Source organism: Zosterops lateralis (assembly GCF_965231275.1).
Source record: "Zosterops lateralis genome assembly, chromosome: 4".
NCBI classification, from domain to species: domain Eukaryota; kingdom Metazoa; phylum Chordata; class Aves; order Passeriformes; family Zosteropidae; genus Zosterops; species Zosterops lateralis.
In genome coordinates this window covers 55736317-55755587 of record NC_139765.1, presented here as the reverse complement: position 1 = coordinate 55755587, position 19271 = coordinate 55736317, and the positions used below count along the sequence as shown (strand labels likewise).

Sequence of the window (19271 nt, the reverse complement as noted above, 5' to 3'; positions counted from 1 at the left end):
ATGACCACGGCCGGTGCGCTCGTGGGGCTGACGCGGAAATCTGAATGGAGCTCGCGGGCCGGCGGCGGCGGGGCCGGGCCGGGCCGGGGCGGGGCGAGTGCGGCTGCCGCTGCTGAGGGGGCTCGGCTGGGGCGGCCCCGCTCCGCGTCCAGGGGTCCCGGCCCTCGCCATGGGGCTCGGCCCCTCTCCTCACCCGGGCCCCGCGCCACGACCGTCTCGCGTGGCCTTGGCCGTGCTGCTCTGTGCCGCCCTGTTGCTGCCGCCGCCTGCCCGCGGCGCCGGTGAGCGGCGGCGCCTGGCGTGCTCCACCTGCCGGGGCATCGTGGACAGGTTCAATCAGGTGGGCCGCGGGGTGCGGGCGGACGGCCCCGCGGTGGGGCCAGGCTTCGCGGGTGAGGGGTCCCGGCGGGGCCGAGCACCGGCATAGGCGGCCCCGGCCCGCGGCACCGAGGGCAGCGCCGGCCCCCGGCCGAGCAGCGCTGTGGGCGCGGGGCGGGTCCCGCCGGCTCCGTGCTCGGATGCCGCGCTGCGGGAGCTCCGCCGGAGCCGCGTTCGAGGTGGCGCCCGGGCCTGCGATGGGGCAGCGGTCCCAGTGCATAGGCGGGTGGGGGGCAGAGCTCCTCCGTCTCTGCCGCCAAAGGTGTTTTGGTGCTTTTTGTGCAGAAAGGCTGGCTCTGTCGGAGCGTATCCCGCTCCATGGGAAGTGCTGGTGGAAAGCTTCGTCCCCAAACTTCCACTATCTGATGCCACTTGCAGCAGCCGTGCCTGTGGCACGGTAAATTCTGTGCCCGCAGCGAGGGGCTTTGCACTCTCCGTACGCGTGTCGGCTGCTGCAGGCTCGGCAGGTCACCTGGACTGCGGGGTGTTCTGCGAGGTGGCGTTTGGGGCTTTGGCTGTGACTGGGGACAGCTCTGCTGGTCGCCCTGTGGTACGGCTGTGTGGGTAACTTACGATGTGCTGCAGACCGGACTGCCGTCAAAACTGAATGAAGTAGAGGTTCTGTTCAAGTGATAATAAATTTCCTGAGGAGTTGAGGGAGGAGGGTGTAAAGTTTCATACATGCATGGGTTGGGGGTTTTTTTGTAAATCAAGACTGTAACATGGCCCTGTTTATGCATTAGGAAAACTTAATCATGTTATGCTGTAATATACACTTTCTCATTTTTCATGTTGTTATTAGCTGTTACTTTCATTTAGGAATTTGATCAGCAGCTTGAGACTCTACTGTAGTTTATGCATGGCACTTTTCACAATTTTTATATAAGCATTTGTTATTGCTTTTAAATTTTGTTAGAATTAAACCCTATGTATTTTCTGGTACTTTTTATTTGTAGGGCTTAGCAGATACAGCTAAAAAAAACTTTGGTGGTGGAAACACTGCTTGGGAAGAGAAGACACTGTCCAAGTATGAGTCCAGGTGAGCTGTCTCGGTACTTCTCATTTATGTTCTCTGTGTGTAACTTCACTATACCAGTATTTGTGTGGAACTTAAATATTGAACTTGGTAGCTAAGGTTTCTCTTGTCCAAAACTTAAATTCTTAATGATTATTATGTTACATTACATTGTAATCTAAAGATTATAGTAAAGACTTGAATGCCCTACTATTGTCTTTATTAATCGTGTTTCTGGAAACAACAAAAGTTAATTCTGTTATTAATCATAGTAGTGGAGGTTTTTTTCTATTTACCCATTAAAGTCTTAAAATAATTAATCTAAATAATGATCAATACTTTATTGCTAGTCATAAAAGGTACAGAATACTGAAATACTCAATGAAAGCTGTATCTCCTCCCGAGAGTTGTCACTGTTTCAGTGCCAAAGAGAAAGCAGATTACTGTACACATATCTGGTTAACCATGGAACAAAGGTCTAATACCTTTCTCCTGCCTTTCAAATTCATTTTTAATCTTAGTTGGAGCCCTGAGATGTTACTGTGAGATTCACAGGCTTGTATCAAATAAAAATACACTCAATTTATTGTTGAACGTAAAAGAAAAGTACTACACTCCAATTTTCTGGGAAGCTAAAAATCTATCAAACCTACAATCTGCAAACATAGTAAATCCAAGCAAGTCACAAGGTTCTTGTGGTCATTATTCTGAGTTTGGGGATTCTTTTGACTGAGATAATGTTTATTACTTTTTTACTCTGATATTTGGTATGTTTTGAAACTAACTCAGGGCACCACACAAACTGATGAAATACTCTCACTGAGGTGTGGCTGCTCTGTCAGGTCTTGAGTTGTACTGAACATTTAAATTAAAGTTACAGTTTTCTTTCTCTGCTTGTAGTGAAATTCGTCTTGTAGAGATCACAGAGAATCTGTGTGACAGTAGCAACTTCGAATGTAACAACATGGTTGAAGAACATGAAGAACTTATAGAGAAATGGTGGTTCAAATTGTAAGTATCGTTTTCTTTGGGCAAATAAATTATCTAAGAGGATGAACGAATAATGTTAAATCTTGTGTCTGAACAATAGCAGTATGAGTAATTCTTCATTGTCTTTTAAAAGTTGTCGTTGGGTACAGCTAGTTTCAGACTGTTAGTGACATGTGCTGCTGTACTATGTTCTTTCTGGTTTTCAGTTCCAGAAGTGTTGCACCAAAGCATCTATACTGTTTCTTATACACTGTCTACTTAATTACCAGTGGAGTGTCAAGGCAAACTAACATTGGAAAATTTTGAAGTTAGTCCCTTATTTTTTTCCTTTGTCACAAAACTGCAGAGGGCTCTTTGCTTCTTGTGGGGTTTTTGGTTGTTTGCTTTTTTCCCCCCAAAACTATGTTTTGTTCTCCTGGCAATCAAAAGAATAATTTGTCCTAATCAGTGTAGAAGTTGGATCTCTTGAGGATGGTAGAGTAGCAGCTGACTTTTCTACTTGCATTTTAAGTTATATTGGGATTTGTGTTATAGCTGAGCTTTTGTATACCAGTCTTAAATATAATTAGTGCATGGATGGTAGTGGAAGATTTAGATTTTCTAATGTTTGGGTTTTAGTTCCAAATCCCATTTCTTCTAAGTATTTTTCACTAATTTAGACTGTCAGCACTCCTAATTAGCTAGAATTCAATAGAGTGAACTGCCATTATAATGTTTCATAACTGGATAAGGCTTTTTGATACTCCACTTTCTTCTAAATGACTGCTTTATCCTTTTACCTAACTCTACAGGATTGTAATTGTGTTAACAGGTTGTGAAGATAATAGAATAGAACAGCAGAGGAGAAAGTAGAGTATTTCAGTTGGGAGGAACTTACAATGATCACTTAGTCCCGCTGCCTGACCGCTTCAGGGCTGATCAAAAGTTAAAGCGTGTTGTCAAGGTCATTGTCCATAACACTTCTAAAATAATGACAGGCTTGGAGCTTCCACCACCTCTCTAGGAAACCTGTCCCAGTGTTTGATCGCCCTCTTGGTAAAGAAGTGTTTCCTAGTGTCCAGTCTAAACCTCTCCTGGTGCAGCTGTGAACCCTTCCCTTGTGTCCTGTCATTAAATACAACAGAGATCTGCACCTCCTTCTCCCCTTTCCATCCTCAGGAAGCTGCAGAGGGCAATGAGGCCACCCCCTCCACCTCCTCCTAGACAAGCACAGAGTCCTTAGGTGCTCCTCATAGGACATGCCTTCCAGAAAGGTAAACTATGCAACCTAAAGTCTTTAATTTGGCTATAATTTTCAGAACTGGTCTTAAACTAGAAAGTTTGACAAACTAGACTATCTAAAATAATCAAAACAATTCATAAAATACATTGGGTTTTGGAAAGTTCTGTATTTGATAGACTTTCTGAGTGCATGCAATTACCTTCCTTTCTTTAACCTGCAGTATCCAATTGTCATTCAGTTTCTGTGGTAGTTTCCAAAGACAGTTTCTTTGCCCATGAATATCTTAGGTATTTTTTACAAGTTGTTACATAAAGGATGGTCAATCACTGGAACAGGTTCCCCACAGCACCAAGCCTGTCAGGAATCATCTGGGGACACTCTTGCTCACCTGGTTTAGTGTAGGAAGTCCTGCGAGGGGCAGGGAACGGGATTCCGTTAATTGGGACTGTATGCTGGTGCTCTAGTAGCACATAACTAACTTGTTAATTTAAAAAATGCCTTCTAAAATAATACTTGATCAATGCTAAAAAAAAGGAGACATTTTAACCCTATCATCAAGTTGCCATTAATTTAAACAAATGTTAACATCTCTTCCGGGCTATCTTCTGTATACTTGAGATAAAGATACAGCACTTAGCTATAAGAGAAAGACATAATACTGTCTAAACTATATATAAACCTTCCCTAAAAATAAGGTGTTTTTAAAAAAAGTGTGTGCATGTGTGAAGATGAACTGATTTTATTTGTTGCTCTTATTTCACTTTTTTTTTTTTTAATATAATCTATAAAATTTGAGTAGAGCTTGTTAATAGTGTTGTATTTTAAAAGGTATGTTTTCAAGTTGGAGGACTTCTAGAAATTGATCACTGGAATCTTTGGAAGAAATAGATTTCTAATCTCTCATGTGCAATAAGTTTCTCTCCTGTGTTGTGCTGGGTCAGTTGTGTGTGTTAGCTTTTAAAGAATCTTTGTTCTTTTTGTATTCAGAAGGAAAAAGTATCCAGATTTGTTTAAGTGGTTTTGCATTGAAACAATAGAAGTTTGCTGCCCTGCTGGAACTTACGGACCCGATTGCCTTGGTAATTTTCTTCTGAAAAATTCAGTAGCAGATACATATTTTTTTTTTTTTTTTTTACCTATTTGTTTCAGTCTTTACTGTCATGGACAAATACATTATGAATGAAATTTTGCATGAGACACTGGCTGCTGTGTAGTATGTACCTGCTTGCTGCCTCATTACTGGGTGGCTACCTTGTGAATATCCTGCCTGAACAAAAGTCTTCAGGGCATGTAGTGATGTACAAAGCTATCCAGGGTACCGAGATGTGCAGAAACCATCAATCTCATGCTCCTGTCTACACCTGACCCACCCTGAAAGGCTCTCTGTAACATGAAGTCTGTTGTATAGGTGGCCTTGCAGAATCTGTGTAGACAAGAATCCTTGACCAGTTTCAAGACTAAAACAACCCCAGTGCTGCTGGGGTTTAACTGAAGAAACTTGCAACTGATGATCAGTTAAAAAGGCAATGAGAAAAAATGGGTAAAAGTAGGTGAGGGTGAAAGTAAGGTCTTTGCAAAAGTGATGGGAGATATTTGGCCTCTGAGGCTGGTGAAATTTGTATATCTCTAGAATTTTGCACCTTGTTAAGAGATTGATTTTGGCCACTTAATATACTGATAAAAAATAAGTCCCTATTCCCTATATTGATCTAAATGATAGCCGGTAAACTTTTACAGATGTGGTATGAGCCTTCTCAGAGATCCAGAAAAAATAAAGATACCAATTTTGTCCAGGAAGCTAGGAAAATAAATAAAATTTTGAGCCATGGTCTTTACCCAAAATGAAATTGATAACTGGACTTTCCTGGAGATTGTTTTGAGTTTCCCTTATACTTGAATATATTATTGAGCATTGCCTTATTGCAAAACTTTGGATTACTCTCAAGGGTGAAAAAAACTCTGGAAAATTATATTCTGCTTTAGTGTGACATTTTAAAATTAATTTTCATCTTATTTTCTGTGAAGAGAGAGGGACTTTGGGTGCTTGTGTCTGAGAGCAGGAAGTTATTTCCTGAAACATGTGATTTAAAAATATTTTTGATCCATTTTTAGCTTGTCTTGGTGGATCAGAAAGACCTTGCCATGGAAATGGCCACTGTGACGGTGATGGTACCCGAGGTGGAGATGGCTCATGTAGCTGTAAGAAGGAGTACACAGGACAATTTTGTTTGGACTGTTCTAGTGGCTACTTCAGTTCCTTGAGAAATGAGACACATTCTGTTTGTACAGGTAAAAAAGTCTTAAGACATGTTTATATCTTTGTGTTACTTCTTCTTTGTGTTACTTTCTTTGCAAGCAAAACCAGAAACAATTGAAACTAACAAATGTAGAGACAAAACATAGTTTGGTCACTCAGCTTTAAGCATAAAAGACGTGTCAGTCAGTTTGGTGGAATTCTAAGGTTTTGCTAAGTCATCTTTCCACACTCTCCTTGATTTTTAAATTGGTTTTTTTCTGCTTTAAGAAGCAGAATTCATAAAAATATTTGCTTCTCTGCTTCCTAAGTAGTTTTAAAATCTTGAGCTGAAATTACTACATACTGGACTGCTTTAAAAGCTAGGTTTTCCTCATGTCTCAGATAAGTGTACATGGAATAAATGGGCATGGAAACAGTTGATCTGTACTTCAAACTACTTAGATTCCAGTTAGATTGGCCTAAGTTTAATTTTGAAACAAAGTCAGGTCACAGGAATAAAATTTTGCATTGGTTAGATTTTCAATTGTTCTTAGACCCTTGATGAGATTCTGCAACAGCTACACCCTGACCCTGGGGTCTAATAAGATTGTTGTTAAATAGTCTATATTATTAGGTGGGTTTTTTTTTTTTTGGGGGGGGGGGGGGGGGGGGGGTTGGGTTTTTTGTTTTTTTTTAATCAGGTTGTGTAGTAAGTCTTCTATATGATTTGTTTTAGAGTACAATATATAAATATATGTTACATAGGGTGTGTTATATATATAAAAGATATGGGTATACAGCTGGATTTCTACTGTATTTCCCTCTGAAGTTCTTCAGAGTTAAATCACTTCACACACTGCTCTCATAGCTAGTTGCAAATGTAAGTACTGTGAGGATTTATTAGGTAGGGAAGTGCAGAGTTTGTTGTTTAAACTCACGTCCCAGCCTTGGGATATATATAATATAATATATATATATCCCAAATAAAAACCCAGCCTTCCTGATCTCGTCTTTCCAAATATTTTAGAAATTGGGCCTGCTAATTCTAGTCACTAGAATTTCTTGGCAGTGTTCTCAGTGGTGCAAATAACTGTAATTGCTGGGTTTGGTTTCTAGGGGTATTTTGGGATTTTGCAGTTGTTTTTGGTCAGATAGCTGCGTGTTTCTAAATTAAGTCTTGTCCTTATGGAGGTGCTATCTTGTGAATGGGAGTTTCAAGCTACTATTCCAGTGAATACTAAATAAAATTTTCTCTGAGAATTTGTGTGCCCAAGCTGGTTGTGGGATCTCTGAACAAAACTCAGGTTGTAGTTTTCTCCTCTCAGCCTGCCATGCTGCCTGTAAGACTTGTACTGGCTCAAGTAACGAGGACTGCCAAGACTGTAAAGAAGGCTGGATTAAAAATGAAGGTGGAGCTTGTGTGGGTGAGTAATGCTGGGCAGACTTCAAACAGGTTTTGTAATAACAATGGCTAGTAAGATTGGATGACATCACTTCCAAGTTTTATTGTATTTTATGGAAATGATCTGTCAGTTTAGATTTCTACAGTTTTATTAGTCTCTCTCTTCCTAACTTGTTTCATGTTGCAGGAAAGTAGTATTTTCTCACCACTGATTGCCTGGTGATGATAGTTATCTTTATCATACTGTTCATGTCTTTTTAGTTTAGTGGAATACACAGAGCAGCAAGTGGAGTGTTTCTTTTTAGACATGAGTTTTCTTGGTTTTTATTTGAGTGCTAAACAATGTCCTGCTCTTTAAGCTATTTTGTCAATTAGTAGAAGATTCATATAAACTTAACTACATATTTTGTACTAATTGCACATTTACCTTCACATAGCTTTGTTTTAAATGCTCAGCCCTAAGAGTTCAAACACTTCACTAAAAGCCATGCATGCTAACTTTTCCTGCTGTTGGACAGAATTACTGGGAGACATCAAGCTCAGTGTTTCATTAATCTCTTACCTGTTTCTATCTTAGTATTTAACTTGGTTTATGAGGAAATAAGCGTGAAACACTCCAGGAAAAATGTGAACACTAAAAACACTCCCAATACAGGAAAGCTCTAGGGGAGAGTAACGCATTCTGCTTAAGCGGTTAAATTTCACCCTTTGAAGACCTCTAACATAATACCTGGAAACAGTGTCTTAGAAATTATGTGAACAGTGTTTCCTTTTCAAAGTGCCAGTGAGAACTGGGCTTGAATTACAGCTCTTGCATTACATGCTCAGGCAACTACTGAGCACTCCCAGTGAATTTTTAAGATGCTTTGGTACTACTGTCTTCTGCACAGCTGGGTTTTTTTCCAAATAATTATTGCCACTAATGAACTACAAATCAATCAAGTAGGAATGATGGGTGCAGCAACAGGATGAGTGACAGCAGTGACAGGAAGAGAGGGACTGAAATAGCCTTTCTTTGAATTTTTTAATGAAATACTGTTGCACCCTTTCCTCAAAAATCATAAGCCTTGCAGGTTTTAACTCTGCAGTAGTGAGTTTCAGCTTGACTGGTCTTAATCATAGCAAATTGGAACAAACCAGGTTTTGTGCAGAATACTGAGAGGCACGTGTGTGCATTAGTATAAGCTTTTTAGTCATATAAAAAGTTCTGTAACTCGGTAATGTAGGAGTACAGGAGAAAATAGTGCTCCAGAACAATAGTCTATCTGCTTGTTTATTATAGTTGCATAAATGGATGACTTAAAAATGACAAGGATGGCAGGTATCCTGGAAGTTTATTTAATTTTATCTCTTGAATTTCTGATACATCTCTTATGCTTATCACAAAGCATATGAGGATGAGTTTTTATTTTCTAATACAGATTTAAGCGGAACAAACCAGTGTATTCAGTATGTTTTCCCTGCTAGTTCTGTGTCCGCCATGTTGCATGACCCCAAAAGTCATTGCAACAACTGTTCTCAGTGCAGTCACTTTTAGAGCATTCAGGTAGGAATCTGGCTGTTTAATCATGACTACTGTTTTAGGTAACTTGTCACTTTTTATCTTTCAGATTTTGATGAATGCGCTGCTTCTCCTTGCAAAGATCACCAGTATTGTTTGAATACAGATGGATCTTTCTCATGCAAAGGTTTCTTTTCAATCTGCTGTTGTATTTTTTTACTGTCTAGAATCCTAAACTAATGCTAGAGGTAATGCTTAGAAAATGCATGATAGGTATTTGGTACAGCATGGTCTGATCCTCACTGGGCACAGGGAGGATGAGGCTTTAGGCCTATTGTATGAGAAAAACAAGAGATTTCTGCTTATTTCTAATTGGCTTTTGTGAGATCCCACACCTCAAGTACTGCATCCAGCTCTGGGGCCTCTAATATAAGGAAGGCATAGACCTGCCTGAGTGAGTCCAGAGGACAGCTGTGAAGATCAAGAGGGTCACCTCCCCTATGAGGACAAGCTGAGAGAGCTGGGATTGTTCATTCTGCACAAGAGAAGGCTCCAGAGCCTTCCAGTAACTAAAGACGCCTACCGCAAAGGTGGAGAAGGCCTTTTTACAAGGGTGTGTAGTGGACAAGACAAAGGGGAATGGTTTCAAGGTGAAATAGAGTAGGATTAGATATTAGGAAGAAAATATTTACTATGAGGGTATTGAGGCACTGGACCTGAGAAGTTATGAATGCTTTGTCCCTGGTTGCATTCAAAGACTGGTTGGATGGAATGTTGAGCTACCTGGTCTAGTGAAAGGCATCCAACCCATGGCAGGGGGGTTGGAACTAGATGATCTTTAAGGTCAACTTCCAGCTCAAGCCATTCTATGATTCCTTGTGTGGGTAAGCTGTCTGACTTTAAGGGTGGTATTTTAAACCCCAGATATACAATTTTTTTTATCCATAAAGTATTTTATCTTTAGCCTGTGATGCCAGCTGTGTAGGTTGCACAGGAGAAGGTTCTGATAAATGTAAGACCTGCGCATCCGGATACATGGAGGAAGATGAGAAGTGTACAGGTTGGTGGATTTAGCAGTACCTGGTAACCATGCTGGTTAGCTCACTCTGGGTTAGCCATGCTGAGGAGCTCATAAGTACATTTACATTAGTGTGCATCAGATTTTGTGCCTGTCAGTGAACCCAGTTGTTCTCAGTTACTTCACTTCCTTTATATTACTGAGCTAATTTGCTTGGCAAGGCTTAAAGTGAACCGCTGGTACAAAGGAACAAGGTATTTTATAGTAGGTTCAGGAAACAGCTACATGAGTCTTTTGTCAGTTACTTACCACTTCATCAGATCTCTGTTTTTGTTCATTTTGTAACAGAAAGGCAGGCATTCTGATAATCTATCAGAATGCCATAATGTCCAATTTCAAATGATATTCATTCTTAGTGAATTATAATGTGAAATTAAACTTCCTCTGTGGGAAAGAGAAGAACATATGCATAATCTGAAGTAGTTAAGTGTTATGATGTAGTATTTACAAGCTCTGTTCCCTTTAGCTATACTTTGATGGCATAAATAGAAAATGACTGTGGGGGAAATGTTCAGTAGATAAAGACAAATTGCCTAATTGTGACAAACATAACTGCTTAATACATTTCTCTGTACAGGGACCTACAAAACATTAAAAAACAACAGTACTGGGTGTTATCTGAATAACTTTGAAACAGTCCAAATCATGAAGAAATAGATTATTTAACAGAAGTTAAATCTGTTGCAGCAGTATTCTGCTCCTCAGTGATTTTCATATCTGAATAGAATTTTGTTTAAATGACTGAGCACAATTAAAGTTTTTAACAAAATAACATCAATGGACTCTTTCTTTCCCTGTGCTATCTCTAGATATAGATGAATGTAACCTTCCTGAAAAGGTCTGCATGAAAGAGAATCAAGACTGTGTTAATACGTCAGGTAGTTACAAGTGTGTATGTTCAGAAGGATTTGAAGATAAGGATGGAACATGTGTTCAAACTGTTAAACCAGGCAAGTAGCTATTCAGGGACAATTAAAAAAAAAAAAAAAAAAAAAAAGAGATATCCTGTATCAACAACTTAAAGTTTTATTTAAGTCTAAGGGTCTAGTTACTTGTAAATCCCTCTGTATTATTTCTCATCTTCATACAGCTCTGGTCTGTATCAGTTGTTTATAGTGTAGACCTCACTCTGACTTGCATTTTTTTTTACTTAAAAATAGTTTATGCTTTTAAACATTCTGTTCTTGTGTTGCTACATTTTTGCTTAACTCAAGGTTGTATTTTTAAGTGACTAAGGGTTTTGCTTTGTTACATAAAATGAGCTAGCAAATTTCTACTGTCATAAAAATGAGTTTGTTATCCCCACTTCTTTTCTTACCATTAATTGTAGTGACTTAAGTGTTTATCTTATTGCATGCAGTCTTCAACTCATTGAAATCTCAGAAACTTAAAAATTTAAAAATAATTACAAATTCTTTTTGCTGGATAACAAAGATGAATTTGTTTATTTTGTGACCATGTAAGTGCCAGAACTGGTGTTAAGGTGAAAATGGAGAAGATATCCATCTGTCAGTCATAGGGAGCTGTTTAGCTTCATTTAAATTATACCTTCATTAAAAAAATTAACTGTCATTTTTTCTAGGATGTGTTGACCCATATGAACAGAACTACGTTCATTAAATGTTCCATTACTCCATCTAGGCCTCTTTTACAATTCCAAAGAGAAAGATAGGATTATTTTGCAATAACAGCTGTAGAATAGATGAGAGACACCTAATATCATAAGTTTTATTTCAACTTCTTAGTTTGTTTGGGTGGGTTTTTATCCTCCCATTTCCATCTCCAAGACTGATTTTTCATCATGTACTGATAAGTTGGAAAGATGGATGTTGTATTGCTGCTCAAGGCCGCTCAGTTCTTTCCTTTTACTCTCAGTGCTCACTGTTATTAGTCCTTTAGAATGAGTTGCTTACTTCTCTGATACAGATATGGAGGGTATCAATTACTACCTTTGCTAATGTGGTCTGACATTCTGAAACTAAAACTAAAATAAAAGCTTGACAAATTGGCTTAGTTTTTGTTGTTGTTGTTGTTTAAATAATGCTTTTCTCAATATATTGAAATTGCTCAGCTTTTTAAAAGGTTGTTTTAACATCTGAACTGAGCAGTGTGTACTATAAAAAACAATTCCGAGTAAGACTTGCCCTGTTTTTTCAAATACCAGAACTACAACTGACAGGTTGTGTGGAAAGGAGGAAATTCGCTATGAATAGCTGAAAACAAAAGCCTAGAATAGAAGTGCCTGTACTGTTTTTTTTTTTCCCCTTCCATTAATAGTATAATACCAGTTCATTTGAAACATTTTGTTTGTATATAGTAAAAAATATAAATGCAAGCTTAGGTTAGGAGAATAGTGCAAGTAAGTGTTATATGTGGCTTAATTGCTTCTCTGATCTTGATAAATATGTTAATTTGGGTTTCTCTTTTAAAAAAATCTTAATTTCAAAAATCATAGTTATATGTATAATTAATTATATGTGCATAGTTGGTAGTAGATTTGTATTCTAATTGTTATATTTAACTTCACAGGAGAGGAAGTAGAGAGTGAAAAAACTGAGTCTTCACATACTGAACATGTTGACTTATGATCTACGTTCAGAACCAAAAGACATTCCTATGTAAAGTTTTAAATTATTGGACTAAGCCTCTGCTAGCTGACATACTGTGGAAGTGGTATGAAATATGCAGGTTGCTATGAAGACTTTTTTTTTAATGGTGACAACCTGCTCTTTAAGCTGCATTTCTTTATTCTTAAATTCCACTTTTTATATAATTCTTCAAAAAAAAAAAATCTAGATTGGTTACTATAAAATTTGAATGAACACAACACTGTACCCAGCAACTGTAAACAACTTGCAGGCTTCTCATTCTAGTGCCTACTGAAAACTATTATCTTCTGGAAGAATTTAGTTGCACTTCATAATTCAAGGAAAATTTAGACTGAAGTTTGTTGTTTCTAATCATGAGAAATATTTCTGTAACTGAAATACAGCTTTTGGAAATTGTGAAAGGGAATCTCTTGGGAGGGGGAGGGAAGCACTGTTCCCTTAAACAAAATAGAATGCCTAATATTGCATTCAATAAAGGTTTATTTTGTTGGAATGTGCCTTAAAATTTTTAAGATGTTAATACCTTGATGTGTTGTCATGCCTGTTTTTCTTTTAAGTCAGTTAAAAAACCCAAAACCACAAAAACAACCCAAACAACCCTTAAAAAAACCCAAAAACCCCAGAACCTTGTAAACTGTATTTCAGTTCAGCACTGAATTCTAGCAGTCAGCTGTATTGGAATATACATGAAATAAAAACCCCAACCCAACAACATCCCTTCTTTCCTCTAAAGGACGAATTATGTCAGCTTAGCTTTTCAAAGGCAGGTAAATGGGTCTTTCTGACAGATAGATACGTGCATCAGCTATGTAAACTAGTTTAGAAAGTGATGAAAAGTAGGTCTGGCTAACACACGCCCACAATGGCTCATGGTTATTATGTGAGTACTCTCTAGAACTGATGAATACAGGACTTTCACTGCAGCATACTGCTGTGTATAATAAGTCCTGTCTACTGCAGAGCGAACATATCACAGTTTTTCATCTTGTTTCTTGTGCCATAAGCTTATAAGCATAGCATAGACACAACTTCCTATGTGTTGTCTCTAAGCTTAAAGGTAAGCACAAGAGCTAAAATGGATATATCCTGTAGGACTGTCACAGCTGTAAATAAAATAGGGATTATCCATGTACGGTCTGTGGTGGAAATTAATAAAGTTCAGAATACATTGTGGTGATGGATTCAGGGAGTATAACAAGGGGTTGGAGAATACAGCTAAGAAGAGCACAGTTTAGGCTTGACTATGAGGAAGTTATAAACAGTACCCTGAGGTAAGGGGGTATAAAAAGCCTATGAATAGAAAATAGGAAAATAATAAAAATCAGACATCTATGTACTTCTGAAGACTTTTTTTCAAACTAAGTCACAGTTCAGATTGTGAAGAGTGCATGGAAGATTTGTATGTGTGATAGATACATAATTGAATATTGTACAAAATCTGATTCTGTTGGATTCTTATGTTAAAAGCTCTCTAAGCTGATATTTTGCATTGTGGTATTAAGATATCTGTAGCTGTTTCCTTTAAGTCAGTTTTCTTTAGCTGTTACATCTAGATGTTTCTTCACTTGCCAGTCAGAGTATGAAATTTTCAGTGCTTTCTCAGCTGTAGTTGTCAAAGGTGGGCCTGTTTGCCACCAAAACTTGCAAGTTGGAGGTGTAGACATTGTATTTAATGATTACTAATTTAAAGGGAAAAAAAAGTAGGCAGTTTGGGAAGCCCATGGAATACAACTTAAAGATCTTTAGGGTTCTTTAGTATAAGTGTAGCCAGTATTAGCCCCTCAGAATCCTGCAGGAGTAGCCAGTATTATCCCCTCAGAATCCTGCAGGAGTGTAACTTCTCTATGTTACCCACTCACTCGCATGTAACTCCCAGGTGTTGCAGGTTGTGGCATGAATGGTTGTTAATCATAACAGGAAATGTGGGTTTTGTTTGGAAACTGCCATCAACTCATACTCAAGGGAATTGTCTGTCCAGTACAAACTCTTCTATTAATGTTCCAAGCCTGAAATAATGCTCCCTGTGAAGAAGAACTTGCTACTCGAAGTTCCTGTTAACTTATTTAGAACTCTGGGGGATACCTGATGAGGTTCTTAACTACATTGTGGAAGCATTTGCTTCCACGTACCAAAGCTTTGGACAGAAAGTCTTAACTGAATCGTCTTAACTAAGATCAACTCTGAAATTAACTCATAAAACCCAAAAACCTCAAGAATTTGCTTTTCCATGGTGATAAAGAGGAGAAACTCTTCCTTGCCTGACCTGCAAAAGTAATGAGTAATCTGATACAACTAGACCGTTTTTCAGTTCTAGAGAAAAATTATTTCAGCTTTCCATTACAAGAGTAGAACCATCTGAGTGTTGTTCCTTACAAAACATACAGATGTAGTACCCGGTATTAGGAGTCACTAATACTCTGTTTTCCTCAGTTCTCCCATTCTGCTGCCACCAATTATCGGCACATGCTGCTCTTCATTAAATTATTGTGCGGCTCAGAAAGGTGAATTCAAATATTTAGGGCTTTTACTGAAGGAATATGGGCCAAGATATGTATGTGAAAAATATTTAGTACTATGCTACTGTCTTATGTCCTCTGGATGCTGAGTTTTTAAAGAATTAGTTTCCTTGTTTTATTCTGTATTCTCTTTACTACGTCAGACTGTAATTACTGCTCCATTTTAGAAGTTGAAACTAAAATTTGTTTTGAATTAACTTAATCTTTTTCCCCCTCTGCCTTGAATACAGTGGGGATTGGACTCAACCAAGAGTTGTCTTGGGTTTTGCTGTTTATAATCAGAATGGAGGGGGTGGAAGAGCAGGATTGGAACTGATTAACAGAAACTGGCAATGAAGGTCTGGTGCATTTTGTTAACCAAGCCAGTCCAGACTATCAGTGCTTTCTACTGTATATGTTAATATTATGGAGCTAAAAGAAAGTGAGCTGTTTCCATTAATTTTTTCATTGCATTGTAAGGACATCTGGTTATGTGGTACAAGACTGTACTTAGGGTTGTCTGGAATTATAGGTCTCATGTCCAACTATACAAATATGTTGGTAAATACTTCAGAAATTATCTGAGATATCCAACAAACAAGATTTGTGCCTCAGTGAAGTGTTGGTTAGGTACTTCTGTCATAAATACCAAGGTGAACTTCTAGGCCCACACTTACAATTTATTTTGTAAACTTCAAACTGTGGCATCAAACTGGAAGCGGCATCCCTTTTCCTAGATTGTTTTGCTACTACTTTGGGGTTTCTTGACCTAAAACTAAGTGGTTTTTTTCCATGGGAAATAGTGCTGAATAGTGTATCTAAGCACTTGAAAGGACAAGATTCTCTTGTATATGATAGCTGGACTCCATGGAAGGTCTGGAAACACTTTCCAGGACCAAGCAAACTTAGAAACCTTCATGTTTCAATTAAGGCACTAAACAAGACCAGGAAAGCAGTCTCAAGTATGCAGCATCTCTATCACAATTTCTGCAGTGTCTAAACTTAGAAGACAAGGTATGTGCTGAAACGTTTTCAGCTGAACATTGGTATATAATACTTAATATTTTATTTGATATGAATTCCCAACATATCTGTAATAAACACTGAATTCACTTCAAAGTGTAATACCATCCATTCCTAAATAGGGCAAATGAATTATGTTTTGCAGAACATCTTGATGACTTAGGTAATTCAGGAAGTCAGTGATCACCTGAAAGGGTTCAAATCATAATCTTTCTCTCATAATCTTTAGGACCTTTAGGAAAGGTGCTAATGTCCATAAGTTATAGCCAAGATCAGGACACCAGTGGCTGTAAAATATATGGGATATACTGTGCAGACACAGGGCTTTTTATGGATGATGAGGACTGATCATACATCATCCTAACATGTATAGGAGAGCTACTACTCAGGCAGGCAGTTGTCAGTTAAAGAGTCAAACAATCACATTTGCAAGTTGAAAATCACCAAATCACACTTCTAGCATAAAGCTCTCTGTGTATGTGGCACTATGTGGATATATTGAGACAGTTCTCCCTGATGAAAAGGGTGCACCCTGCCCTTCAGGTTATTTTCAGACCATTCTTAATACTGCACAAAGTTAGGCACACAAGTAATTCAAGTTTGCCTTAACAGGTGACTAACTGAAAAAATATGTTGGGATAAAAGTAAGCAACGAAACCTCCAGTAACAAAATAAAAGTTTTAAAAAGTCCACGTCCTGGTTCATATGTAGCAATAATGTAAAGGATAGTCATTCACAATGGTCCTAGCTGACCTCCTTGATAGCCCTCCCTTCCCTCTGTCAGTCAGACTGCTTTGGATTGTTGCCTGAGATTGTATTTTATCTGTTCTGAAAGAAATCTTCTGAGGTTGTTCAAAGCAACTGCTTGTGGGTTTTTTTCCCCCCTTACATGTATCAATGTGGAATTTTTCTCATCCTTTTCAGCAACTTCACACCTTGTCTATTTTCATGGTTTCATTTGCTGCAGACATGCCTATAGCAGCCCTTAATACTCTTCAAATCCCTTGCTGGTTCTTCTCCAAGTGGCTTTGGCTTTCTTGATTCCATTCCTTCATGCTAAGACAGTGGCTCTGTATTCCTTCCGGGTCACTTGCCACTGTTTCTACCTTGTGTGTTCCTTTTTAGGACTTTGGTCAGGAGCTCCTTGTTCATGCTTGTCAGCTTCCTGCTGCCTTTGCTTGATTTCCGACACATCAGGATTAAGGAAAGTGATCACTGAAATCAGCCAAATGCCTTGGACCTTTCTGTCTAAGACTGTCTGCCGTAGCTCTTCTCTCATGCTGATGCCTGAACTGCCCAGGTCTACTCTTCTGATATAAAGGGTTATGATCCTGCTACTGCTTCGAAGGCAAAATAGTGTTTTGTTGCACTTCTTGATCTACTGCTGAGGTGAAAATATTGTCTCTCTACTTAATGGTGCTTTTTTGTTGAATCAAACTCTTCTTATTCAGTCTTGGTGGGGTGACTGGAGGCTCTTTGGGACTAAGGGTCAGCTTTTTGATCTGCTTTTGTTAGTCCTCACATATCCCCCACAGTCTGCATCACAGTATTTGATGCGTAGGATTCACATTCAACACTGCATCCAGCAGTGCAGAAACTGCATGACCAGTAGCTGGAAAGTTGTGCAGCTAGAAGAAAGTGTTGCTGAATTCTGCATTCACAGTGTGCAGTAAACCCAAAAGGGAAGAAAAAAAGAAAACAGTTGGATCTTTAAATACATATTGGGGCTGCTATGTCAGTATTTTTAAGCATATTTGAGAGATTATAGGTATTTTGGTGGTGGTGCTTCATGTTTTGCAAATTGTGATGTTCACATAATGTATCATTTTGGTAGATCATGTATACAGTAACTTCATAAATATTTCTGTATCTCTGGGGGAATTTTGATAGATATCATACTTGGACTATGCAAATTTGTCTTCCTTGAGGAAAAAAGAAAAAGCTCCTTAAATAAAATAATAATAAAATGAAATCAGTTCTGGTTCACACTGATTTTTTCAATGGCTTCTAGGAATTTGGTCCAGAGCCTGTTATTCTTGCCCATTCTGTGTACCTGTAAGAAATTCTCTGTAATTAAAAACCAAACAAACATTGATTTTCTTTAGTATTTCTCAGTTAAAAAAAAAAAAAAAGTCTGGGGTTGTTGTTTGGTTGGTTTTTTGTGGGGTTTTTTAGTTTGTTTTTGTTGGGGTTTTTTTAATGAGATGGAGGAGAAAGGAATACACACTTTAAAACTAAGAAATAAAGTGTCCTACTTGCTCAGATCTTTTCAGGTGGTTGTTTTTGTTTGGTTTTTTTTGTTTGTTTGTTTTTTGGTGGTTTTTTTTTTTTTTTTTGTTTGTTTTTTTTTTTTTTTAATAGTTAAAAATGGCTGCCCAAAAAAGCAATTTGTGAATAAATTAGTCAGTATTCTAACAAGTGAGACCTTGTGGGTCGTCTTATTCTTCCCTCACCAGTGTGGAATTACTCTCTCCATGCCATTTAGAATGCAGCATCTACTTTAAAAAATGCTGAGGTAATGTATTTTCCATCATTCCACATTACTATATTTATCAGAATATATTATCATTTGATAGTAATTCCTTTTAATGACTAGCGCAATAAACAAGAACTCTCCCACATGCAGCTGTGATTATGCCTCACTTGTTTGAGGTGATGCACAGACACAAAAGATAGTCCTGTATAAGATCTTTGCTTTGCAAAAGGTGGAAGAGGAATGTTCAGGGAGCTGAGGCTTATCTTTGACCTTTAGCATAAAAAATATACAGCCTTTTAGTTGGCTTTCAGATTTTCTGGTTTCAGGAATAAGCAGTATCACATTTTCAAGCACTAAAGCAAAGAAGACCAGAAACTATCATTTAGAAAAGCATGACAACAGCTGACACATTTGTATGAAATCTAGTCACCTTTAGAATCACTAACTGTGACTCTTGGCAGCAGTGAAACACAGTTTCAGTACTAAGATAAATCAACTTACTCTTGGGAAATTCACTTTTTTTTTTTTTTTTTTTTTTTTTTTTTTTTTTTTTTTTTTTTTCCCTGTATGAGGGTATCCCCTCAGTGATTTTGTAACTTTAAGAAAGTTATTTTCATTTATTTATCAAGTAACAGCAGGGTTAGCTGTGGCAGCTCAGCATGGGCAAATAGAAAGATCACACATCACTGGAACTGGGAAAGAGGGAATACAAAGTCACCAGTTATGAAGCAGCCACCAGAAAAGAATGGTGTGGTATCTACCTTCAGTGGCAGTCCCTTGGAGCTCTTTAATAATTTGGCCAAGAGCCTGGACTGAAGCAGCAGCTTCTTAGTATTTAGATTAGGA

The 19271-nt window shown here is 38.3% G+C and overlaps 1 protein-coding gene across 2 annotated transcripts; it reads left to right on the top strand.

Annotated features, from left to right (window-relative positions):
* The first annotated feature begins 138 nt into the window (after window positions 1–138).
* On the top strand, window positions 139–18534 carry CRELD2 (cysteine rich with EGF like domains 2). Of its 2 annotated transcripts, XR_014589810.1 has the most exons (11): window positions 139–340; window positions 1335–1417; window positions 2294–2404; window positions 4593–4684; window positions 5718–5894; window positions 7167–7265; window positions 8854–8931; window positions 9709–9804; window positions 10632–10772; window positions 12352–14192; window positions 14227–18533. XR_014589810.1 is itself a non-coding variant. In XM_083858918.1 (10 exons), exons 1-10 carry the CDS (start codon window positions 170–172, stop codon window positions 12408–12410), a joined length of 1107 nt encoding a protein of 368 aa, XP_083715044.1. In that variant the 5' UTR covers window positions 139–169; the 3' UTR covers window positions 12411–18534. The 2 variants fall into 2 exon arrangements, 1 of the variants encoding a protein (XP_083715044.1); XM_083858918.1 differs by having other exon boundaries at window positions 12352–18534.
* The last annotated feature ends 737 nt before the right edge of the window (window positions 18535–19271 follow it).